The sequence below is a fragment of the Stegostoma tigrinum genome, chromosome 37, assembly GCF_030684315.1.
Source record: "Stegostoma tigrinum isolate sSteTig4 chromosome 37, sSteTig4.hap1, whole genome shotgun sequence".
Taxonomy (NCBI): Eukaryota; Metazoa; Chordata; class Chondrichthyes; order Orectolobiformes; family Stegostomatidae; genus Stegostoma; species Stegostoma tigrinum.
This window is the reverse complement of record NC_081390.1, coordinates 7,435,326-7,462,859: the sequence shown is the minus strand read 5'-3', so window position 1 is coordinate 7,462,859 and position 27,534 is coordinate 7,435,326. Positions and strand designations below refer to the sequence as shown.

General features: G+C 38.8%; 1 protein-coding gene across 9 annotated transcripts in view; it reads right to left on the bottom strand.

Moving 5' to 3' along the window:
• Positions 1-986: 986 nt before the first annotated feature.
• Positions 987-27,534, bottom strand: part of LOC125467593 (paladin) — a 283,522-nt gene continuing 256,974 nt past the window's right edge. For all 9 annotated transcript variants that reach the window (XM_059640277.1, XM_048563669.2, XM_048563667.2 and 6 more), the window contains one exon: positions 987-6,382. In XM_059640277.1, the coding sequence (XP_059496260.1) occupies positions 6,233-6,382 (150 nt within the window). In that variant the 3' untranslated portion in view covers positions 987-6,232. The remainder of the gene's footprint in view (positions 6,383-27,534) is intronic.

Here is a 27,534-nt window from a genome sequence, read left to right as displayed (position 1 = left end):
AAGTTTGGTGCATGTCAAGTGCCAAATTCTGTAGATGAAGGACGCAGGCTATCCATACCAAAGAAGCATGCCATGAGATGCTGGAGCCAATCGTTACTTGTTCTGACTTTCATGCTGAGAAATGTGCCCATCTAGATTTTCTCTGGTGCTTGTTGCATGAAACGGCACACTGCATGTGCAATGAAAACAGGTAGTAAGGTGATTCAAATGCCAGCAAATAGGCATGTCACTACTCACTAGTGAAATTCTCACCTCACTGTTAAAACCTTTGGGTGAAAAATCAAACCCTTTTTCTTGATGTCAAGAATCTCATTTAGTATATATTTTCATATTTTACTAATTTGGCTGGTTAATTCTGTTATTTTCATCATGCAGTAGGAACTGTTAACTGTCAATCTTAGTCAATTAAACTGAGACCAACCAAACAGTCTCTGATTGAATAGGGCATCAGCATGCAGATTCCCTTTCTAAGTTTGTTTCCTTGTGTCTAAGTCTTGACTAGTGCAACACGAAAAGCTTTACATTTGCATCTCATTTCAGCAACGTTTAAGTTCATTATCTTTTAAGGTTATCTCAATTGTATGTAATTATCACTAGATGAAACATTGACCTCTAAATCTAGTAAACAGCACTTGCAATTTTAAAAATCTTGACCGTAGCAGGATTACAAACAGGGCTGTGTTCCAAAATTTGTTCTCTTTAAATGTTACAACTTCTTTATGAATTGAGAAAAGATGAGTTTTGTTTAAACCAACAATCTCCGTTTGACAAATTTAGGTCCTTCAGATTTCTGCTCCTTCTCAAATATCACAATCAGGAGTAAAATTAACACATTTGCATGCAGCAAAAATGCCTGATTATCCTGGACACTGTCATTGTGGGAGTCTGTAATTCATTTTCCAAAACAGGCATTTGTGCAGCATTTTGTATTTTAAAAGAAACAAAGTCAAGAAAGTTGGTGCAAGACATTTAATAATTTACTCCCTTGTACCACGAAATTAAGCATTGTGAAAAGTGTTGCCGTTCACAGAAAGTGCCGTACTTCGTAAATTTTAAAATGTTGCAAACAAGTTACTCTTTGCAAACAAAAGACAAGCTTTACAATAGTGAAACAGTAAATCTCTAAACAGTACCCCGTCAGCACACGATCATTTTGACTCAGTGCTGAAATCCTTTGAGATAATATTCATCACTTTGTGAAAATGTTCTTTTCCTTTCTCTTTTGAATGATAGAATTCACAGATCTGTTTCCAACTTAGCACAGAAACAGTTTGCATACTTAAAACGAACACATTATTAAAATAAGGCAATAAAATCTACACACAAATTAATTGAATAAGTAATTTACATTTTTTTCTAAACTACGTCTGGAAAATAGATTATCATTGGAAAACGCATTTCAAAATCTAATAAATCATGATTTTAGCACTCCTTTGCTGATGTATTACCCTTTTTTCTGAATTTGTACTATTATGCATAAGGCACTGTCTCACATTTGGCAGCATGTGAGCTATTTGTCAAAACAGCAAACCAGTGATAAGCTATACGTGAAATTGTATGAAACTTAAAAATATTTCATTTTTACAGGGAGGTTTCAAAGTTACAGGCCTATAAATTAAAAGGCATTGGTTCATTTAGCTTCATTAAATAGCCAGAGGATCACTTCAATGAGGTTGCTTTCTTGGGTGGCCTTACTAGAGACAATTAAAACAAAGACTACAACTTAAGATGTCTTTTATGACCTTGAAATGTTGTAAATTTTCTATATTGCCACTGAAGAATAGCAATGATTCTATTGTAGGTAAATGCATTAGTCAGTTTATGTGCGATAAAGTCCCACAAATAATAGTGAGATTATCCATTTCAGTAATGTGGGTTGAATAAAAAATATGGGCCAGGACATTAGGTGAATTACTCTTCTTCAAATGGGAGCATTTTTAAAATATCTGGTCATGTAACGTAACTAGGCCAGCATTTATTGCACATCTTTAATTGCATTGGCCTTGGTGAGCCACCTTCTTGAACTGTTGCACTCTGTATAGTATGAGGATACCCAAAGTACTGTAGCGAGGGAATTGCAGGGTTTTGATCCACCTCGTGACAATGAAGGAACAGCAATGTGATTCTAATTCAAGATGGTGTATGATTTGAAGAGGAATTTGTGGGTGATGGTGTTCCCCATCCATTTTCCGCCCTTATCCTTCAAGCTGGTCAAACTTGCAGGTTTGTAAGGTGATGTCCAAGGATATTATCACTTAGTTTTAAATCACCAAGAAAGAATGAACTGAAGGCTACTATTTATGGCTGTTCTGCAAATAAGATTGAACCTGCAAAACTTTTCTTGAGTGGGACATTAACTTCTGGTACCTTGATGGAGTGTGGTTCAAGAAAGTAAGACTAACTGTAAATCTCTAGCTAATGGTCATGTCTTGGCAGGCTTTCTAACAGTAGCAAAACAACAGTGAATTTCTTTTACAATTTAAAACAGATTCCAGTGTAACCTTCAATTACAGGGAAGTTATAACTGGAACAAATGGGATTGTGGTGTTTTTCTTCCTGCTTTTAGAAAGAATGTTTCCCTGTTACCACAACATCTTCAAAGCCTCATCCTATCTTACTATGCCATTCAATACAAGTTCTGAACCACATCTAGTATTAAACTTCCAGATGAGAATGTTTGCTTTCAGCTGCCTAAAGATTCACTTTCACTCCAATTCCTATCTAATGAGATGAAAAGCCCAACCAGCGAATAATACAGGGAGGAACGACAGCTGGTTTCCGAGTTTGTGTTACAAGACTGGCTAGACATGCAAATTTCTTTTAATTAACCAATAGCCAATTAAAGAAATATGGCAACAATTCCTAAGGAAGTCAAATGTACTTCTTGTTGATCGGCTCTTCAATTTTTAAGATTGAGTTGTACATTTATGTAAACATACTAGATCCTAACCATTACATTACACTGGTTAGACAAGTGCTGACTCACTCTGGTGGAAGGTACTATCTAGGTCAAGCAGATTTTCTTGCATTGTGGACACATGAGTTAACAAATAAATAATTGCAATGTTTCTTTAATAAATATGAATGTGTTATGTTTCTTTATAAATTATATTGCTGTAATCCTGATGGTAAGGAATTAATCTCCATTCATTAACTGAAACCGTGGAAACAAAAATATGCTTGATGAATTGTCAGTTCACAACACAATATTGTAATAAACAGTGAGGTGCTGTTTCCATGTTTATTCATTGAGTTGCTGGCAGCTGATGTGAATTAAGCATTTGTTCCTTGGGTATACAAGTAATCCTATGATTGGGAATCTTGCCACTAAAAATATAAGCAACCACATCTACAAAGGTATCTACAATGTTATTCCAAAATCCCATTTAAGAAACCATGATCTGTCAATTATTTTCAAACACACTGATGATCAGGTGAAAATATGCCTGTTGAATAGGTATAAAGAAAATCAAAGGAAAACATAACTGAAGTGCACTGCTTCTGGCTAGATTCTTGGGCAGATTCAACCTGATAGCATCCTTCTCAATGGCATATTCTTCAACATAACAAAGCCTATCATCTGTCCTAGCATTAAGAGTGTTGAGTGTATTTTTTGGGTTCTCCAGCAAGTAACTTTTTTTTGTAGTCCAGACATCCCTTTCTTACTCCTCCCCATTGCATCTGCTTTCCATTCCCCAGTATAGCTTCTATGTCTTCATTTAATTCCAAAGTGAAGCAGTTGCATATAGCAGAATTCAGCAAGTCTCCCTCTCCTGCTCTAAATCAAAGGGATCTTATTTGGCAGTCATCAAAATTCTGAAAAAATCTGCATGATAACCATGGCAGTACAATAGTTAATAGCCCTTTTAAGTTTTGGCAAAGATCTGTGGCTTAGGTTAAGGGTGAAGTTGTTGAATTGCTCGCCAAGCTGGCTTGTTCTCATTCATCAGTTCCAATATGTTCGTGGTGTGGGGCACTGTGACCAGCGTATTAGGGCATACTGTGTCCTCCTGTTGTTGTCTGTTTAGTAGGCATCCATGGATGAAGTTGTGGGGATATCCATTTATAGCGAAGATTTTGTATAGGTGCTGTTCCTCTTTCCTACATAGTTCTGGAGTGTTGCAGTGTCTTGGCCCTTTTAAATAGTGTCCTAATGCAGCTTTGTTTGTGGACGTTGGGTGGTTGCTGTGGAAGTTGAGAGTGGGTTGCTTTTCTGTATACTGAGGTTTGGAACTCCCCGTCGGTCATACGCTCAACTTTAACATCCAGAAACGGAAGTTGATTGTTGTTTTCTTTTTCCCTTGTGAATTTAATCCCTGCAAATATGCTGTTGATGAGGTGATACGTCTCTTCAAATTTGTTGCATTTACTAATGATAAATGTGTCATCTACGTACCGGATCCATAGTTTAGGTTGAATGTGGGGGAGGGTGGTGTGTTCTAGTCTTTACATGACTGCTTCTGCGATGAGTCCTGAGATGGTTGACCCCGTTGGTGGACTGCTGATCTGTTTGTACACTTGAATGAGAACAAGCCAGCTTGGCGAGTAATTCAACAAACTCAGTCCTTTTAGGTTGCTGAATCACCTTCTCTTAGATTTTTTCACTGGACATTGTGCCTGAGCATCAGACAATCCAGACAAAGCAACTGGAAATAACAGGTTAAACCAAAGGAAAGGAAGAGCTAAAATCCAGAAAAGAATCTGGAAACACTCTGGATGATATAAAAAAGGATAAGCTTTGGGCATTGCACTCCATGCCAGATTTGATACTAGTTATGATTTGTTAAACTTAAGTTGCTATTCTAATGTTAACTTTTTTAGGTTTGGAAAAGAACATTACTTCTGACTGTTAGCCTAATATAAAGTAGCTGAAAGAACAAAGAAGATAATTAAACTATAAGCAGGTCAATTTTACCTTTGGGAGTGGGAGAACCATTAAACTTCTCAAAGGTTATTCATGATTCAAGGTTTTAAATATATAAATTCTCTAAAAGTACAAAACATATATTCCCTTTATTTACAAATACTATTCGGCATCCACAAAACCCTCGTTAAAGGTCCGATTAAACAAGCTTTTGTCCTCATTAGGACACAGGTGAACAGTCCTTCTGGTTTGAAATGAGCATTATATCTAACTCCAGCAGTGTTAACAAAGTCATTTTGTAATGATTGTAAAAAGGCATTGTTGAAACATTTTAACTGAAATATATAATTAGCAAAAACCAGAACTGAAACCACTATAACAATCTTTCTCCATTTTAAAAGGCACAAAAGAGATAAACATTGAATTATTTGTGATAACACTGTGGTGTTGAACAGCAAAAGCACAAAACTGTGCTGGATATACCAAAACAGCTGTAACTCAGCAAAATTGAGTGGGGAAAAAAAGATAGTGCATCTGGAATCTAAGTAGATAACTTTAACTAATACGTTTCACTTATTCAGTTATTTCCTGTGCCAAACAAATCAGGTTATTCCAAAAGAAATTAATGTTGCACATTTAACGTACAGTGGAAATGCTTTAAGTTTCACATCAATTGCAAGATTCAGAAATTCCAAATGAAAAGAATGTGTTATGACTTGTTATAAATTGAACATACGCTCTACAGTATAGTCACTAAATTCTAAGAAAAGGTCAGAGGATATACAACAGTGGGTCGTTGAAGAAGTAGTCTAGTGAGTGAAGGATTCTGATTGCATGACGGTTTTCCTATTTAATGCATACCCACGTCCTTTTGTAGACTTAGCATTTTGTAGTAATGCTCATTTCTGTAAAGACAGTGTAGTGCCTAATGCTACTGTCTTATTAAGGTTGGAATTGGATCATTGCAAATTTTTGAAGCACTCTCAACAGACCGACTATGTCTTGTTCTTTCTCTATGGTTGAAGGAGCCTTTCTAATAACTTTCATTCTGTGTGTTCAAGAATATTAAGCAACAACTTAGTCCTCTGATATAAAGCCATGTTGTTTATGGTACAGAAGAGCACTCAGCCCATTGAATCCGCATCAGTTCTCTGTGAGAGTGTTCCAGATTGGTCCTTCTTCACTGACTCTCTGTAGCGCTCACACTAGTTTTGATTCCAATGTTTGTCCATTGTTTGCAACTTTTTCGGTGCTTTATGTACATCCAAGCAGAATGGTGAACACTTCCAATGATTTACGAGTGTCAGTACTGTACAACTACTGGAAAGGCAGTCCATCGTCCATCAGCTCATAGAGCAAAGAAGGGAACTAAGCAAACTCGCCTCGGAAAGGAAGCCTGTTTGTACTTTGTTGCAACCAGCGGTAACACAGTTGAGAGAGGGGTATGTTCTCAGGGTCTTCAAATTCTAGGAATCCCAAGCGATTCAGGATCTCAAAGATTCCAGCCTTGGCTGCAACCTAACAAAGGCAAACAAAGATGATGATTTAATCAAGATTGCAGAACAAAGAATTATATGGGGAATGAAAGAAACCTGCGCTGTTGCAATTTAGACTGATTGTTGTATTGCGACATCCACTGCTTTAAAAGTAATTAATATTTGTAAAACGACGAAATTGTGTTTTAAAATACTTACAATGATAACCAGCATTAATGCAAACAAGTCATCATCCGACAATTGACAAAGGTGGAAACCAGGCTATAATTGGTATCACATCAGGTATGTCAAAAGATGCAGCACATGCATATTCTCTCTTTGGACATTAATTACCTCACTGAAATTACTTTAAGCCACTGCCACATGAGCTCATGTAGCTCCAACAATATATACTGTAACAAATTAAAGTTCATAGGTCTGACCATCATTAACCGAAGATGACAGTAAAAACCTAGCTCTCTTATGTTCTGGCTCGCAAAGTAGTTGAAGTTAGCATTGATGTTATGATTTTTGTTTCATGTAACTTCTATGAAACAGATAATTCTTAAAAGAAATTTCCCATTCTTCTACCATCCCCAAAAATGCCAGACATTTTCTTAAAATTATGAGTAGTGGAAGATGACGAGAAAGTGGCTTGGAAAATGCAGATGGTTCTCAGTGCTGTTCTCCAGGCAGTGCCTAGCAACCCACTCCAAGATAATCTGCAATATTCAAATACAAGATTTATCTGGGTGTCATTTTCTATGCTTGCAAATTGATTTTTTTCATTTGTGGTGGCCAGATAACAATTTTGTCGTCCCAGTGAACCTAGTGTTAAACTAGTCTAGTAATCCCTCCAGCAGCCCACGTGGACATGGGTTCAAATATCGCCACAGTAACTGGTATGATTTAAATTCCATTCATAAAATCTTTGAATTGGAAGCTAGTATCAGTAATATGACCATGAAATTGGTATTAAATGGTTTAAAAATCCATCGGGTTCATTAATTTTCTTTTTTGGTGGGAATTTGCTGTCCTAGCCTACATGTGAATCCAGACCCAAAAAAATGTGCCTAACCCCCTCATGTCTTCTGACATCGCTGAGTCATTCACTCAGTTCAAAGGAAATTAGGGATAGACCTTCCCAGCAACGGCACCATACCAAGAAAGAATAAATTATAAAGAATTATATGACAGAATGTGGAATGGTTGGGACTGGCCTTATTCCTGTTAGGATCAGAGACAGGATATGTCATTGCCGAATATAACCTGTTTCTGTCACTATAATTTACCAGCAATAGTCTTACTAAAGTTATTATCTTCAGCAAGAAAATCTAATGTATGTTAACCTAGCATGTAACAAAGGAACAATTTTGTTTTATTCATTCACAGGATGTCAGTGTTGCTGGCTAGGCTAACATTTATTGTCTATCCCTACTTGCCCAGAGAACAGTCAACCACATTGCTGTGATAACTACTGAGTCACATATAGGCAAAATAAGAGTATGGATGGAAGTCTCCTTCTTGAAACGATGGTTAGCTGGGCTTCACAGGTTGGACGGCTGAAAGGCCTGTACTGTGCTGTAATGTTCCACATTCTGTGTTCTATCAGTGAAATGGTGAATTCCTCACAATTGACAGCCATTTCATGGCCATCTTCAGACTCTTAGTTCCAGATTTTTATTAAATTTAAAATCCACCGTAGCAAAACTGGAACCTGGAACATTACTTGAGTCTCTAAATTATTACAGATAATACTACCAGGCCATTGTCTCTTTGCTAAATAGCTAGAAGTAAACCAAGTATTTGCAGAGGCTTCAAAGACTATGAAAGTGTTGCGTAGCTGAAAGATAGCTCGGCCTAGACACAGTTGGATGACAGCTGTCACAGACTGCACAGGGAGTCAGTGGATGTTTCAGGATGGGCAAGACAGAAGAGTACAACAATCCATGACAACAATCCCCCAACATGCCTGCAAATTTAACAATAAGCATAGCTAGCACAGACCATACATTACATGACACCTTCGTGGACCACTTTGTTTTTGTGCCAGATTAGCTATGGTTTTCATTTGCCAAACAGTGGAAGACAGTGAGTAAAGTAAAGACACTCTGCCCAGTTAGCAAACATTGTATTCACAGTCCTTTCCTTCCCTACATCCTTACAATTGATTTAGATCCAATCTCTAAAGGAACAGTTGATAAGACGTAGTATCAGCTTCTTGTGTTTCTCTTCTATATTTGTTCACTCACAGACACTCATGCCATATGGGTCAAAGCAGTGTACTTGACTGGCACCACATCCACAAACATTCAGTTGCTCCATCATCGAAGATCAGTAGCAGCAGTGTGTACTGTAGTGTTTGGAATGAAGTCAGCCAGGTAGCCCTCATAGAATGTGAGTTCCCTAATTGGGACTGTTCATCTGGTCCAATCAGGGAGCCCTGTTGACCGATATAAACCGGAGTGTCAAAGGTTCTGCTCATTCTGAGAGCTAACTGAAGGAACTGGATCAGTGTCAGGGATTCTCCACATGTAAAAAAAGGGTGAAGGGATACTGGCCTTTATGGACTTATTTCAGTGGCAATAACAGAAAAGCATGCTCCTGAAGAAATTTGCTCATAAGTCATCGTTGAGTTGGAATAGGCATTTCTGGCATAATGCCATTATTTGGGTAACTTGATTTGTTTGATCCTGCAATTGGAAACTGGACCCTGTATGTGAAAAAGAATGTGTTATCTTTTCCGGGAAAATTGATGAAAAGTAACAGTAATTGCCCTGTCAGCTGTGGACCCGCAACGTTTTTTGGTTATTAGGAGCCTACCTTTCCACTAGGCACCAGATTATTACAACCCCAAGCCTCCTCAAATTCTGAGATGCTATTGGGTTTACTCGGCAGTTCGAGAGCCAGAGGTCTCCATATCAGGACTTTTGACTAGGTTATGATGACTGGTAGGAACATGTGATTTTGATTTATCCCTTAATAAGATTCTGAGACCATTTGGTACGTAGGATTAATTTTGTAACCATGCAAAAGCACCTACTAACTGAAGCCAACTAGATTTCAAACAGGCACTACAAATGGCTTTATCATTGGAAAATTCTGCAAATGGACTGTATGAGTTGCAGGGTATTCCACTGAAAGTGAACATTCTCCCTAGTCCAAAGAGCTTGGGGATCAACACTTAAGTGAAGGCAATTGCATAGCCTCACTCAGGACATTATCCTGAACAGAGGAACTCTAGGTCAGCCCACAGAAAAAGTCCCAAAACAAAGTCAAGCTTTGGCCAAATGGCTAAAATTTTCTTCAGGATCCACGTCGGCAAGCCATTGTAGTTGCTGCTGGTATGCAGACCCAAGACAGCAAAAAAGTCCAACTAGATCCAAATTGAGTAAGAGAACTCACGGGTCAGAATCCAGGAGAGTTCACACCCTGGAAAGTCCACTTATGGCTGGTTTGAAACAGTTAAATAGCAACATCCAAATCAGAGCTAATTAAACATCCAATTGCATTGTCATCCAGTTCTAACAAGGTTTATACCGGTGTGGCTGTTTCAGTCATTATAGAAGCAGTCTTTAACAAAATTCACTCAGGAATTCAACCCTTAAGTCAGTTAGACTGAGCAACTATACAGGGAAAACCTTACAAATTAAAGGTACATCTTCGGTTCTGGTCTCTTACGAGAAGCAGCTGGTTCAATTACCACTGATTGTAGTCAAAGACTTAGGCCCAAGCTTGATGGGGCAAAATTGGTTGAGAAAGATTCACCTAGAGTGGATCAACATTTTTCAATTAGAAAATGGCAGCCTGAGTGGAGAGCTAATGAAATACCTGCAAGTATTTCTGAAAGGTCTAGTGACAATCAAAGGAGCTAAGACTGCTTTGCATGTTGACCCAGAAGCAATTCCATGCTTAACAGCAAAAATAGATGCAGAAATCTGAAGACTGGAAAGTGAAGGAATCAGGCCAACCCAGTTTGTGGAGTGGGCAGTACCAGTTGTACCAACTGTGAAGCCCGAGGGGTTGTTTTGCCTTTGAGGGGATCTTAAACAAATGGTAAACCGCTTTTCGCTGCTGGACAAATACCCAATCCGTCACATAGAGGATTTGTATGCAAAGCCGGATGGGAGGTTGTCTTTCACAAAGCTGGACGTGAGCCGTGTGTGCTTGCAATTGCGTTTAGATGAAGATTCCCATAAGTATGCCACAAAGTTAATTTGCATAAGGGTTTGTACCGATATACAAGACTACTATTTGGGGTATCATCAGCCTGTGTAATTTTTCAGGAGACAATGGAGAATATTTTCCAATGTCTACTCCAATCACCATTTATCTAGATGATACGTTAATAACAGGGAAGACCTATTTCTCCCAGGCGGGTATAAGATTCAGAAGGGAAGAATGTGTGTTTCAGGTACCCCAAATAACCTACTTGGCCTCCAGAGTTGTCAAAACCAAGTTAGATCCATTGGAAGACAAAGTGAGGGTGATCAAAGGTGCCCCGGTTCCCACATCAGTACCAGTGCTGGTGAACTATTATTGGGAAGTTTTTATACATAACCTAGCCTCCAACCTGGCACCTTTGCATCAACTCTTAAAAAAGGGTCAGGCTTGGAAATGTTTCAATTTCTACACTTTCCTATCATGCTGTAAGATTTTGGCACACTACAATCCAATGGAAGATCTGGTATTGACATGTGATGCCTCCCCATATAACATCAGGCAAGTATTTGCTCATAGGTGGCCCAATGAAGAGGAACGCACAATAGCATAAGCATCCACTATATTCGCTAATGCAGAGCGTAAATACGGCTAAATAGAGAAGGAAAATTTAGTGATCTTATTTGGAGTCAGGACTTTCCACCGATTTTTAATAACAAAAGACCACACACATCTGCTGGGTCTACTTAAGGAGAACAAGGCAGAACTGCCCATAGATTCAAGCCAAATTCAGCAGTGGACTATAATACGAGGTAGGTACAATTACAAGCTAGAACACCATCCAGGAGGATGAGTAGCAAATGGAGATGCATTGAGTCACCTCCTGCAAGCAGATACACCAACAGTGGTACTGCCACTGGAAGAGTCCGTAATGATTTTAAATTTTCCAGACTCACTTCCGGTCACAATATCAGTTTGGATACAGAAAGATCGGGTTGGGGCAAAACAAACAGTTGGTGGTGATGGGGGAAGCCAAAGGGCCATTTGTAAGAATTGAAAGCTTTTTGGACCCAGAAAGACCAGATCACAGGAGAGAACCGCATATTATTTGGGGAGCAACAGAGATTATCCCTGACAAAGGTCACCTCCAGATACTGGCTGAACTGGACCAGGATCAGCTAGAGAGTTCCAAAATGAAGATGCTGCTGAGACATTAGGTCGGATGGCCAGGATTGGATACAGACACAGCCGCATTGGTGAGGCAGTGCCCAGAGTGCTGGATACAAGATTTCACTAAGCCAGAGAGACAGTTTACTTCAGGGGATGAAGTTCGGTGTAGGAACCACAGGAATGGCCCTGCATTGTCATTGCAAGATCAGGTCTGGTGACGTGTAAGATTTGGGTCAGTACAACGGTCCTGAACAAGCAAGTAGGACCATGTGAAAGCTGTAAACTTGTAAATGGTGCAGGAGCAAAATGTGCCTGGCTCCTCGACTGCCTTTCCAGCTGTTCCAGAACCTATGGGTTGTCCCTCTTTGTCAGGTGTTGAAGATACCTCAGAATGTGAGACAGACATGACAATGTCATTGCCTCAACACCTCTACCATCCAAACAGGAGAATGAGTTTCCTCTGAGATGCTCCAGGTGCAATATACAAGTTCTGGTGCGTAACCGCCACCTGTATCAAAGGCAGTTTTGGAGGAACCTAACCTGGTGATAACGTGCTGTAGGAGGAGCTCCAAAAAAAAGTACCAACCAATGTTCTCAGACTCAGAGGGGAAGGGATCAGGGATGTAGTGGTTATAACAAAGTCAGCCAGGTGGACCTTGTTGAATATAAGTTCCCTGACTGGGGCTGACAATCTGGTCTAATCAAGAAACCCTGGCTGACTGTTATAAACAAGAATATCAGACCTCCTGTTCACTCTGACAGCTGACTCTGAGGGAGCTAGATCAGTGTCAAGGACGCTCCACGTGTAAATGATGGGTGATTTGGTGATAGGATACTAGCCTCTGTGAACTTATTTCATGTACCATCTACAAGATGCACTTTCCAAATCCACAACCACTATCATCTAGAAGGCCATGAACAAAGGTACATGGGTACACAGCACCCACCACCTGAAGTTCCCCTTCAAGCCACTCACCACCTTGACTTGGAAATATATTGTTGTTCCTTTAGTGTCACTGGGTTAAAATCCTGGAATTTCCTCCCTGACAGCATTCTGGGTCTAACTACACCCCAGAGGCTGCAGTTGTTCAAGGAGGCAGCTCACCAAAGCATTCTCAGTCAACTCGGGATAGGCAACAAATATTGGCCCATCTAATGATGCACGCGTTCCATGAATGGACAAAAAAAAGTGTCTGGGCAAATGCAAATACAAAGCAAAATATGTACTAGAAACTACTTAGAAGTTGTAGGTTGTTGGTTATAGAAACAATAAAATGTCACAAATTAAACTATTCTATTCACTTATTAAAAGAGTCTGTCGGATCTCAAAACATGATTTCAAGCACTTACATTTTTCATGTTAACTGACAATTTGATTGAAACAGTTGCTAATACACAAATCTAATCAGCTAATTCATTACATGTATTTCTAAATATGGAGCATGCATTTGAGTAACAAGATTTAGAAAATCATGGTTTAATAGGAAGAAACAATAATAATTATTCCTAAGATAACAAGGTGTAGAGCTGGAAGAACACAGCAGGCCAAGCAGCATCAGAGGAGCAGGAAGGCTGTCGTTTCGGGCCTAGACCCATCTTCAGAAATCTAGGCCCGAAACGTCAGCCTTCCTGCTCCTCTGATGCTGCTTGGCCTCATGTGCTCATTCAGCTCTACACCTTGTTATCTCAGATTCTCCAGCATTCCCAGTTCCTACTATCTCTGTATGACACACGTTAGATTAAGACCTAGACCTTTAATTTTAGGCTTTCTTGACTAAATATGTTACAATTACTACCTCTAATAATTATTCCTAAGTAAGGTTACAATTGTCATACCTGATCAAAATTCTTTTTTGTTACAATTTCTTCAAAAAGACTTGGTCTGGATACTATATAAGTGTTTTATTATAAAAGGGAAAATAAGTGTTACGTGAGCATGCCTAATAAACAATCTCCCCAGTTGTTTTAATGGAAAAGATGGAGTTGCCAAAACCGAGGCTAGAGTTGATCAGTTTATAATGGATGAGTATTTTGAATAAGAAGTACTTCATTAAACTTCTTTCCCTTAATCTTTTGCAACTTTTTAAGGTAAATTTAAGATGACGGGTTTGTTGGGTAACACATAACACTTATTTTCCCTTTTATATTAAAACAGTTATATAGGATCCAGACCAAGTTTTTTTTAAGAAATTGTAACAAAGGAGAACTTTCATCAGGTATGACAGTTGTAACCTTACTTAGAGATAATTATTATTTCTTCCCATTAAACCATGATTTTCTAAATGTTTGTTGGGTAAATGTCTTGCTTCAATTAAATCTCTAAATGCAATCACAATCATCTTGAAGCTGTTGGACAGTAATGTTTATAATTCACAGGAGACATGAAAATATGATGCCAAGATATCATAAAAGATTTTCCTACAGGGATAGCAAGGGCAGATGCTGGAGTCAGAGACAACACAGTGTGGAGCTGGTGTTAACCCTATGGTCACTTTAGAAATATGAAACAGTTGTCATGCCACAAAAGGTAGAACTCCTGCAGAATGCTGTTCTCACCAGCTTAAAAGTTGAAAGCACAGCATTTTTGTAATCTTGGCCTTGCCCATTGCTCTCAAGTCTGCAGGCTTCAGATTTCTGTTACGATGGCCTAGTCACAGGCTGCTTACATCACAGACCTTGCTGGCCCAGTCCAGTGGCTCCCCAAGTCTCATCTTTGAGTTAGATTGATCTAGATCCTACTACTTAATTTTGAGATCCTTATCTTACCCTTGATATTGGAGAAGGGAGGGTTATTTATGCAAAAATGAAGCTACCAAAAGATAAGGACATGGATATCATGATCTAATGGCCTTCTGTATACCTAGATACTTAAGTATTATCAGGGAGGTGATGGCACTGTGATATTGTCACTGGACTAGTAATCTAGAGACCCAGGTAATGTTGTTTTGACCTGGCTCTAAATCCCACCATGGCAGATGGTGGATTGGGAATTAAAAGTGAGATGATGACAATTAAACCATTGCTGATTGCTAAAACCCATTTATGAAATTCTGTCTACATGTCACTCTTAACTGATCTCTGAAATGGCCAATAAAGCACTCAGTTGATTCAACTCACTAAACAAAAGTTTTAAATTAGGAATGAAACTGGGTACACTGGAAATTTTCAAGAAAGGCAAACCGAGACTGTCAACCTTGCAAAGTCCTCCCTACTAACATCTGGAAGTGTGTCAGAACTGAGACAGGAGTCTCACAGATTAATAAAACAGCAGCCTGACATTTATTGTCTGTAATGTACAATTTTGTGAGTATGACCATGTGCTAAACACCATTCATTAACCCAGCACAGGTGATAGCACAGTGGTAGACAGGGAGGAACAGTCACCTTGGGAATTCTCAACATTGATTCTGGCATCGTGAAGTCTCAGCATCAAATCAAATGTAGGCAAATAAACTTTATGCTGTTTGCTGCATTTTGCACCTCACTATCCCACACTTGACTCATGATTCGTGCTCCTTCATATTGAGTGCCACTTAGACAAAGTATTTGGGAGACAAGGGCCAGAACCTACTCTGGCCGGGGGTCTTCAACATCCATCACCAAATTTGGTTATCTGGCACCGTAACTAATCAAGCTTGTCAAATCCTAAAGCTGCTAGATTTGTTTAGCTTAAAAGTTGACCTCATTGAAAGATATAACATTCTTTAAGGTAGGAAATGTACTGAAAGGCTCTTTACCCCAACTGGGAAATTCAGAATTAGGGGTCCAGGGGTCCTAGTGCCAGTTAATAAGTTGGCCATTTCGTATTGGTGTGATAAACAAAAAAAAATTCACTCAGACTATTTATGAATCTTTGGAGTTCTATACCCCAGTAATTGTGGTTTCAATTAGTGTATTCAAGGCTAAAACTCAGATATTTTTGAGACATAAAGTGAATCAAAGATCAGGAAATAAATAAGTAAGTGGAATTGGTATAGCGTATCATTTAAGATTTTATTGCATGGGTAGCAAGCCTGAGGAACTAAACAATGTATTCTGACATCTTAGGGATTATGTTTTGAGTCATAACCAAAACGTTAAACAGCTGTTGTCGTGCTAAGCAGTTACTTTGGGAATCTTGCATGTAGAAAATAGGAAAGCAGTTTGCACTTTTCTCCCTTATATTCTTACCTAGTCTCATTACAAGTTAATGTCTACTATTCAGTGTAGATACTACCTTTGGTAGCAGGTACCCATTCTCACAAGTGTTTGGTGGAGAAGTTTAAATAAAGGCGCTAGAAGTTTAAATAATAATAGTAATTTTTAAATTAATAATATTTTAAATAATAGCTTGGTAGGACTGAAGGTAAGTGGTACAAAGCAAAGTGATTAAGCTGCAGGCTGTCAAGTCTTCAGGTCCAGATGGAATTCATCTTAGAACTTCTCAGCACTTCTGTCTTTGTTTCAGAAATGAAGAGAATCTCTTTCTTTCAGATGATTATGCAACTTTGGAAGTCTCTGCGTTAGAAGGCGACCGAGATGGATTATTGAACATTTTAAGAAAGAGATGGATAGATTCTTGTTAGGCAGGGGAATCAAGGCTTGGGGTGGGGGGTGGGCGGAGGAGATGGTGATGTGGAATTTGAAACTTATTGAATGGTGGAGCAGTCACAAGGCGCTAGATGGCCTACTTCTACTACTATTTTGTATGTTGGTGTGTTTGAACTCTTCCATGAGTTGTGGACATCACTGGTCAGGCTAGCGTTTGTTGTCCATATCTAAATGTCTTTGAACTGGCACTCATTTCAGACAGCAGTTAATAGTCAACCACGTTGCTATGATCTGTATTCACATGTAGGCCAGACTAGGTAACGATGGCAGATTTTCTTCCCCAAAAGACCAGTTGGTTTTTTATGTCAATCAATGATAGTTGTAATGGTCACCATTAATGATACTACATTTCGGTTCCATATTTATTAATTGAATTTAAATTGAACACCAGCTTTAAACCTGTGTCCTCACACTATCAGTTTCCGACTCTGCATTACTAGTCTGGTGACATTGCCACTACACTTGCCAAAACATTGGAGACATAGCTGGGTGAATTTTATTATCCACCTATAGGTGGGAAAATAGGCAGTGTCCCATGCATTTGGGTGTTATGCCATTTGTGCTTTGCCCACCATTAGTCCAGCAGCTCCTTCTATCATTTTACAGGCAGCTGCAAGGCATCAGGCGGATCATACACCCATGATCCAACTAAGGCCCTTGAATGGCTATTACTGTCATATCCTATCTCCACTCCAATTGAGGGTGGCTGGAGAGGCTTGCTTTCAATAAGGAGCCCCGCTGGCCACTGATCATTGACAGAAGTGAGTGGAAGGGCTCAAGGGTAGAGAGGGGGGCAAAACAATGACAGAAATTCCCATAGCAAAGAATGTAATTATTGGAAGCAGCAGTGACTTGCTATTTCAGGATTGTGTCTGTTCCAAGGGCAAGCCATCATCACTTCTTCCATTTTGTGAGTACTGCTGAAATTATTGATATTTTAAACACCAAAGGTACTGACTTTCCATAAAGATTCATTCTCACATTGGAGGATAAAAGCTTCCTTATGTGGGCAGCATTAGAATTTTCTGCATCCCTAATAACCAAGAAGGTAACTGCCCATTACATCATGAAAAGCAGAGGAAAGAATTATATCACAGTATCCTGAAACAGGATCTTCAAGTGTGCAGGTTCCTTTATTCTGAAAGTCTAGCGTATGTTCAGATACAGTCAGTCAATTATTTCTTTTATCTGAGAACAAGTAAAATGATAGTTCTCAAAGCGTGTTTCTAATGGGAACTGCAGATGCTGGAGAATCCAAGATAATAAAATGTGAGGCTGGATGAACACAGCAGGCCCAGCAGCATCTCAGGAGCACAAAAGCTGACGTTTCGGGCTTTTGTGCTCCTGAGATGCTGCTGAGCCTGCTGTGTTCATCCAGCCTCACATTTGATTTGAGAAGCGTTCTGGTATTCTATGTTCATATCCAGTGAGTGGTTAACTTGCACTATCAACTCATATTTTAAAAACTACTGAAGTATTTCTATTATAATTTTTCCTGTTTACTATATTTGTGAAAAGGATGATATATTTTGAAATGGTACTTACTTACTTCCTCAGAGTGAGGTCAATACTTAAATACAAGTGTTTATTTAAAACACGGTCAGTGATGACTTGCCCTCAATTTCCAAATTTAAATTCCAAATGTCATTTTAGTTCTATTGTAGAAGTTCTTTTCTCCATCTCCATCTTTTCATATGCATCTTTCAAAACATATTCCTTGTGTTAGAAAAGCCAGCAAAGATCACACAAATAATCTGTCATCAATCATTGCTGATCTCTCACCTTGAATCATTTTCCTGTCTCTCAGGAAAGCTCACTGATAAGAGTGCATCAAGTTTCAAATTAGAATAAAATCCCATAGTTGAAGCTGGGCAGCTTAAATATTTTAGAAGCTCTGTACTTTTGAGGCTACCCAGCCTTAAACTGTTTTAATTTCCCTAATGGTCCTCAAAGATCCCTTGTAATTTCTGGAACTAGGGAAAAATTCTTCCTAAATATGATTACTGAGACACACAAGTGACATGTGTACACTCAATAGTTTTGTATATACATGTGGTGTGCGTTATATACATGAAAAAAAGTTTCACTGCACTTTGATCAGTTATCTTGAGTTACACAAATGCAAAGACTTTAACAAGTGTTTGCACTTCCTTGAATTTAGATTTTTTTTAATGGTATTTTAAGAGGTGACTCTTAGAAAGAGGTAGTGAAATAGTGGCAATATCATCGGACTACTTATGAAGAGATACAGTCTAACACTCTGGAAACATGGTTCGAATCCCACCACAGCTGCTGGTGCAAGTTAAATTCAATGAATAAAATCTGGAATTGAAAGCTAGTCTCAGTGATAGTGACCACAAAGCTATCAGTTGTTTAAAAACCCACCTGGCTCACCTATTTAGGGAAGGGAAATCTGGCCTACGTGCATCTTCAGAAAGACACAGAGTGATTAATTCTGAAATGGCCTAGAAGACACTCAGTTCAGGATGGGCAACAAAAGTTGGTCTTGCCAGCAGCACCCATATTCCATGAAAGACGAATTTTAACTTACACTGAATACAAGGGGTGCTTTGTTGTGAAGATTGATATAATACAGAGAAGTATAAAATTGATATAAATTAGCATCCTAATTTCATAACTAAATTCACTTACATAAATTTAAAATGCTTAAAACCAATAATTTGATTAATCTTTCAGTGAAACTGTCCCAAAGACAATCTAGTAGTGGAACTCTGCATTTTTCAGTTTCTTCTTTTCCAATCACTGCTTTTACAAAACTAGTTAATTTCACAATGAAGAGAGCCAATGTTGAAATGATTTTGTCAGACTGGTAACCTTCTGGGGGGGAATGTGATGTGAGACATGTGCCAATACTGCCACGGAATAAGCCAAGTCATGAGGCAGTCAGTGAGGTGGTGTACTAGAAACATGCCAAACCCTTAACTCAGCAGTCAAAAGATTTAAAACCATTCTGTTGTTCAGGGGAGTAAATAAGTATAATGAGTTCCATGGTGGAGGAGTGAGAAAACAGGACTAAGATCTTAAATGACCATGTTTTCTATGTGTTTAACTTCTCTTTCATACCTAGATACGAAGAAATATTGTCAGGTCTTATGAGAATTTGGGAAGATAACTTAAATAGTTCATTTTTTAAATCCTCTACCATTGTTTATTGGAATAAAGTCTGATCTTTGCAACCAGAGGAAGGAATGGGAACATAAAATAAAATGAAGAACTACAGATGCTGAATATTCAAAACAAATTGAATAAATGGGGATATCTACCTTAGGTTATGGTATCTAAAAATATCATACAGACGGTTTATTTGAATACTGTGCCAGTATGGAGTACTGCAGATATCATTATAATCACATTGTGCTTTGAAATTGTTCCTTTCTGAAATAGGGTCAGAGCAATAAAATGCTGAAGTAACTGGTTTTGTAAGATGTAGGTCAAAACATTACAAACTAGCAATAAAAAAACTGAGAATAATGTGAATATGATACATCAAGCAGATTCTCCCTCTCCCTGGTCTGACGTGCACAATGGCGAGAAAGTTGGGAAAATATGGCAAGTATGAGAAAAATCAGAATCTCGACAACGAGAAAATGTTTTGGTTTTCCCCTTGAACTTCAAATGGTGACTTCAGAATCTGGGTGTTTGATATAAAAAGACTATGGTAAGGACAGAGTTTTGGTGTGTATGCAGGTGCATGCTAACACTTAAAAATTCCAAAACCTAACTGGAAATTTGAGGGCTTAAACTGCTTTCAGTGAGAGATTGAAAGAATTCTGGATTACTTCATAAATGAAAATTTTTGGAACTGTGTTTTGCAATACATAATGTATTAGGAAGACAGCAATGTCTCTGTATTTAGAAATGAAGAGGCCGAGGGTAATGCTTTAGGGACGTGTTCAAATCCCACCATGTCAGCTGTTGGAATTAAATGCAATTAATACATTAATTTGAAAGCTAGTCTTCATAATGGTGACCATGACAACTATCATTGGCTATTGCGAACCAGCCTAACTGATTCATTAATGTCTTTTAGAAAAGGAATCTGCCTTTCCTACCCGGTCTGGCCAACATGTGACTCCTGACTGCAGCAATATAATTTACCTATAACTGTGTTCTGAAGTGGCCTAGTAAGCCACTCTGTTCAAGTGCAATTTGAAATGGATGACAAATGCTGATTTCGTCAGCAACACCCACATCCAATGAAAGAATAAATTAGATTAATTTCTGAGTTTACAGTTTCTTAACTGTTAACTCCCCCTGTAATTACAAAGGAAAGGGATTGGTTCTGCTTTTCACAAGGAGAGTTTGCCATTTTATGTCCATAGTGAACAGCATTTACAATTTTACAAGAACACATCTCAATTTGTTTCATATTAATACTCTAAAATCCATTCCAGATATATCAGTTAAAAAAAATCACTAAAATTCTGAGAAGAGAGTATGAATTTGAAGACAGTGATCAAAAATATCTCTATAAATACTTTACATCAGCTGTAAAATACAAGAGAGTTAGCTGTGACTTTGTGATAGATGACAGAGAATGCGAGCAACTTAATTGTGGCAAAGAGCCAGGGCCTGAAGAAATAGGTTGTAGTATCCCAAAGGAGACTACCAAGGCTCTAGGAATTGGCTTGTTATTTTTCACCTAATCTGCCTGGAAACAGGTGATCTAATTGGCTGCTTATTCCACATTCTGCCAAATGTTATGTCCCCTTGAATGTAATAATCCTATCAGTTTCTCCCTGAAAGAACTGAGTTAACATTACCCTCTACCTCTCAAGAATACACTGAATGTGGCTGTGTGCCTAAAGACTGATGGCTGATAGGATATTCATTTATAGGGCGCCAGCTACAATGGGACATGAGAGGCCCAGTTAGTTTCACATATATTGCACATAATATTTCAGAGGTTTTATGTAGATATGTAGCAATTAAATTCTTAGCTAAAAAGGAAATAGTTAAAAGTGGTAAGAATGAGCTCAAAAAAGTTGGTGATGCTTAGCATCTTTGGAGATGTAACTTTTTATACAGCAGGTTGCAAATCCACTGAATGTAATATTAAAACAGTGGGTGTACCTAGACGGTCTTCAGTAATTCAAGAAGGAATTCACTAGACCTTTCTTGAGGGCAGTTGGGATAGATAACGATTGCTGGTCTTGTCACTCACATCCATATAACATGAATTAATTCAAGTACATGGACTTTGTGAAAGCCTTTGAACAAGGTATCAAATAAGAGATTAGTGATTAAGAAATTACATGGAGAAGAACAAATTGGATTGAAAATCAATTAGAAAGATGATAAGGGAATAGCAGTTGACACCAGTTTTCTCCCCCAGACTGGTTGCTTGTTAGAGGATAGCAATGTACTATAGATCGATTCAGTTCACCATGTGTATCAACAACTTAGATATTACCCTGGGAGAGATAATTTACAAATGATACCAAAATATAAGAAACAATTAATCCTTTAAATGACTGGAAAGCTGTATTGGTAATGCAGGGAATGGCTTAAAATGTTAAAATGGAATTCAATTCAATGTCAGTAACTATGTTAGTTCATTTTGTTAAATGAAAACAGCTATAATGAAAATCTGAATGGAAACAGGCCCAACTTGATGGAAGAGAAGAGAAATTGAATGGTTACAAACTCGCAGAACATATAAATGTTGGTAAGACCATTCATAAAGCCTCTTGGATAAAATATAAACTAAGTAAGAGGTGATAATGGATATGCAAGAAACCTTACATGACCTCAGTTAAAGCTGTATGTACAGTGCTGGACAACAAACTATGGGAAGGATGTTGAGGGAGGTTACACACAGGAGCATTATGATGTTGTCTACTTTAGTGAAATATTAGTCCAGAGAAAGACATTGAAGTTTATTTTCTTAAAACAACCGTTCACAGGTGATGTGCTACAACCTTAAAATTATGATTATGGGGCATAGTGGTCAAACCAAGACAGTTTCCATTGGTTGTACGATAGAGAATGAGAAGCTAGAAGTGGAGATACACAGGACAGAGTAACTTTTAACAGAGTATAACAGTTTAACTCTTGAGCACGTACATAGGAAGCCATGTTAATGGTGATTTGATCACAGCTTGATGGAGAGATGATGAAAAGAGGAACTACAACTTAGACCTCATGTTTAGTTCCATTGTCATTGGTTATTATGGCACAAATAAAAGAATTACTTGAAGAAGTCCTACACACATCTTTATCATTGTGTATTTTCTAAGACACTACACAATAAGAGGCACGAAAGACTTGGGATTCACATCCAGTTTGAGTCGTTGCGGGCAGAAACTGCCAATATTTAATATTCAATTGAAGGCTTATGTGAAAGAAAGAGGAATGAATGGATAGGTAAATATGAGGGGAATCATTTGCTACAGGGAGCGTAAACTCTGACAGGGGCGGCACGGTGGCTCAGTGGTTAGCACCGCAGCTTCACAGCGCCAGGGACCCAGGTTCAATCCCAGCCTCGGGTAACTGTCTGTGCAGAGCTTGCACATTCTCCGTGTCTACGTGGGTTTCCTCCGGGTGCTCTGGTTTCCTCCCACAGTCCGAAGATGTGCAGGCTAGGTGGATTGGCCATGCTAAATTGCCTGTAGTGTTCAGGGGTGTGTGGGTTATAGGGGGATGGGTCTGGGTGGGATGCTCCAAGGGGTGGTGTGGACATGTTGAGCCGAAGGAGCTGCTCCCACACTGTAGGGAATCTAATCAAAGACTAGATGGGTGTGTTTCTTTGTTTATGTCCTTTATTTGTTTCTGCGATATTTATGAATCACTCCCAGCATGAAGTACTCTCAGGGCAACTACTGAAAATAATATGTAGAATAAGGCTTCCTAACCTGCTGGTAGCCCAGAATGTTATATAACCACAACCTCATAAAACAGCCCATTGGGAAATCCATGTTTTTTTAACTGCCTTAGTCTGCAGTCTTTTTGATTCTGACATTGCCAACTTGTGGATGCATGGTATTCAGGGTCCTGCTATGAAATGAGTTGAAACTAGCCAAAATGATTTCATTTTAAAACAGAATCAGGGAGACAAGGCTTCTGTTCTGCTTGTTTAGATTGATCAAAAGCTATTGTCTCTTCTCTGATTTTTACTAGCCTGTTAGCTTTTCTTTAAATTTTTGACAGCTGTCATTTAAAGGCTTTAACTAGCAATACAGTAGCTAAATGGAATTGATCTACAGTCGCACAATGTATTTCAGGGCCAGCTTCTAGAAGGACAATGGGTTAACTCCATGGGTGATCACACTTCCACTCTGTAAGTACTCAATAGCTGTGAAACCTTGACCATTTCAGACATGCAGAATACTTTAATACTTAGTGAGCAATTCTGAGAATCTCTGCAGGCACACCACATCTGCAAAGCCATACACTTTTCATTACCTCCAAAACATTCTGAGAGAGAAAACACATATCTCAAATGCCAACATATTGCATATTCAGCACTACAATTAACACACTCCAGCCTGCACTGGCCTCCATCGTTTAGTAATACTAATGCTATTTTTTAACAATTATATTGTTTAATTTTCTCATACTTTGTGCAGCCTTACAGCAGCTACATATAATTCTAAAACTGTTTTCAAAATTAGATCCATCATCTCAGACATTTCAAGCCAGAAGATGAAGGTTAAAGTCAGAAAATGAACTGAAAGGGAAGCATAGAAATGGCTTCAGAACATTAGCTGCAAAGTTCAGACAGCAGTGATTCCGATGAACCCTGTTAAGTGGACTTACTGCACGTTGACTTCATTAGCGATGACTGTGACTTAACTTGGCAGTTGCCTCTTTCATGTGTTATTGGGTAGATCAAATATGCCAATATGAATTATCATGGCTAATGGAGATGCAGAAGGTGAATGTTTCCCACAGTACATTGCCCTCGGCTCCTCATTTGCTGCTCAAATGGTGGGATTGGAACATGTATAATAAACGAATGCCAGAAGTGCTTCATAATCCTTTAGAGTTCTATTTTGTTTTGTATCGTGCTCTCCAAACTCTGGGATTGAAATTTCTAATTGATTTAGTCAAATAACACTGGTCCAATTACAGAGAAGATGCTACAATGTACCAGACAGTTTTAACATTCTCTTCCTCTATGATTATTCTTTAATTAAGTGCAAGTGTTCATTACTTTGACAAATATGACAAATAATTGCAACAAAGAAACTTAGCACAGAAGTAATAAAAATATAGATCGTCACACTTCGGTATTAACTTTCTCTGTGTGCATCATGGAAATGAAAAACTGGTTACTTGAACACTGTGCCTCACATTATCAATTAATTGTAACACAATCAAAAGATATTCTTGTTCCTTTGAGGTCCATCAGCATCAAAACCTGTTTTATGTGACCCATTTAACATTTGTCTAGTTAAATCTGTGGATGGATGTTGGTCTAATAATAAGGCTACTTGTGGAAGCTGGCTGCTGAATATCTGCCGGTCTCTTTTTTTCCTCAGTTTTCTTCTTGATGGGAGGTCTGCCCCATCATCACCATCTCCATCATGGGTATGACAAGGAGGTAGGTCCTAAATCCACCCCAGCCAGAAAGGGGATCAAACCCCATGATGTTCACACCAATCTGATCTACATCAGCTGTGCAGCTAACTGAGGAGTCTAACTTGCTTTTCCATGCACGTTATAACCCAGAGCTATGGATAGTGATGTTGAGGCTTTAATTTCTTTTCATCACATGGACAACCAGGAATGTCTGCTGCTGTTGAGGCTTGCCACTGTAGTGTTTTGGATGGATTTACAAGTTGACAGTGGATCAGTTTGGCCACATGATGAACATACCTTCCTTGACCACTATGTTCTGGAGTGAGACTTGAACCTGGAGCTCCTGTTCCAGAGACAAGGACACTACCTACTGCACCACAAGACATCCTGTTTGTCAATATCAACAGAGTATTGTGGGTGAATGACAGAACATCAAGCTGTTAGAACAACGAAATGAGTATCAGCAAGGGAAATGATCACCATAGAAAGGAAACCTCTTCAAGCTTTGCGAGTGAAAGCCATAATTCCATTATGATGTGATGATTCCATCAATAGGATGTAATACTGAATGATAAACAAGGAAAATCCATATTTGAATAAACCATCAATAAAGCTGTTTGAAACACAGCAACAGATTTAACCAAATACACAACTACAGAAACATGAAATTACACAACAGGAGGAAACCATTTGATACACTGTGCTTCTGCTGGGACTTTGATTGAGTTACTCAATTAGTCCCACAAACCTGCTCTCTCCACAGAGTTCAGTAAATGTTTCCTTCTTTACGTATCTATCCAATTCTCTTTTAAATATTTACAACAGTAGAATCATTATAAGGGGGCCCACCCAAAACTTCAGGTTCAGCACAGCTTTGAATAGCTGAGGAAGGCTCTATGTAATGTGATTTATCTACAAACATGCCCCTTATCAAAAAAAATGATGCAGTTAAATGTATGAAAAATATCTATTATCACAATGGCCTGATAATGCACAGTAGAATACATTGAGAAACTCTGAGAGTTAACTCTAGAAAAGCCAGTACTGTTTTTCAGTCAAATCAGTTGTCTTTGGAAGTGGCAAAGGTGATACAATCTGCCAAATCACTGTTGCGGTCAAACATCTTGCCCATGTTTTCGCACTGCAGAACAAAACACATTCAGTTTTTGTGCCTTCAGCTAGGGAAACAGAGCGGAAAGTAGGTGGGCATTCATCAACTCTTCTGGATCATCAGCTTCCTTGTTTGACGAATATACTGCATCTACGATCGCTACATCTGCCAGTTCCCTTTGTGCAGCGTGCATTGTCATCCACCTGGAAGTAAGATCCATGGTTGTTTCTGCTGGAATTTGCTTGCTGGCTTGCTCCAGGTGAGCTAAAAGTCTTCTCATTGGGTTGGCTTCACCCTGCTTCTTCTTCTCAGTATTTTTTACTGTCATAGTCCATTTGGACCCAGAGTAATGGAAACATTTCATAATTATAGCTTGCACATTTCATCTTTAAACTTTAAAGATCAATCTGGCAACAATACAGTGAAACACCCCAGTCCAGTTTCATCCACATTTGTATTCTTCTTTGGTGTTTATTCACTCAAGATGTGAATGAAATTATTTTCATCTCTAATCATGTCATTGCTGCTGTAACTGACACACACTCTCTGATTATCGCATGGAGGACAATATTGTGCTTTGTCTTGATTCAGTCCAACCATCCTTACTACAGGTGTGCACCTTGCAACCTAGTTTCTTTGCCTTCACTCAGTCTCCAATGAATTATATATTTAAATTTCTCACAGGTATGGCCATGCTTGCAGGATTTGAAACTGCTTTCATGGAAATCTTTCCATGTAAATGATGGCTTTCCAAATTTCACCTTTCAGCATGGCCCAAATCCACTCTGACTGGTTAGAATGGTCATATGCGCATGAGTTCAGCAGATCTGGAATCACCAATCAGCTCAACATGAGTATCATTCTGTTGGATTTTCTTCTCTGCTGGCCAGGATGGCTGACAATTTTACCTCAACCTGAGCTTTGGGTTATCTGTATTGACCCATAGCAATTTCACTGTAATGCATTTTTATTATTCACTCCCAGGACATGGGCATCACTGGCTGAGCCAGTGTTAATTGCCTATTCCTAGTTGTCCTTGAGAAGATGGTGGTGAGTGCCTTCTTGAACAGCTGCAGTCCATTTGGTGTTGGAAGAGCCACAATGCCCTTAGCGGTAGACTTCTAGAATTTTGACCCAATGACATTAAAGGAACTGCAAAATATATTTCTAAGTCAGGGTGCTGAGGGGCTTGGAGGGGATCTTGCAGTTGATGGTATTTGCATGTGTCTGCTTCCCTTATCCTTCTTGATGCTTATGGTCATTGGTTTGGAAGGTGCAGTCAAAGGAACCATGATGAATTTCTGTGCAGTTCATCGCATCTTGTAGATACTAGACATTGCTGTCACTCCCCGTTCAACAGTGCATTCCTTGGTCTTCTGACCCTTCTGCATCTTTTGATACTTACTTTGAATCTGTATCTTCTAGTTAGCAATTCTTTTGCCACTGAAAGCAATTTTATCCCCTTCATTTTGTCAAATCCATTCACAATTTTGATCATCTTTATGAAGTCTCTGCCTCACCCTCTCTGTTGGAAGGAGAGCAACTCCTTTGTGCTGTACATGTACATGAAGTCCCTCTTGCCTGGTGTAAATCTAGTAAAGCTCTTCTACATCTTCTCC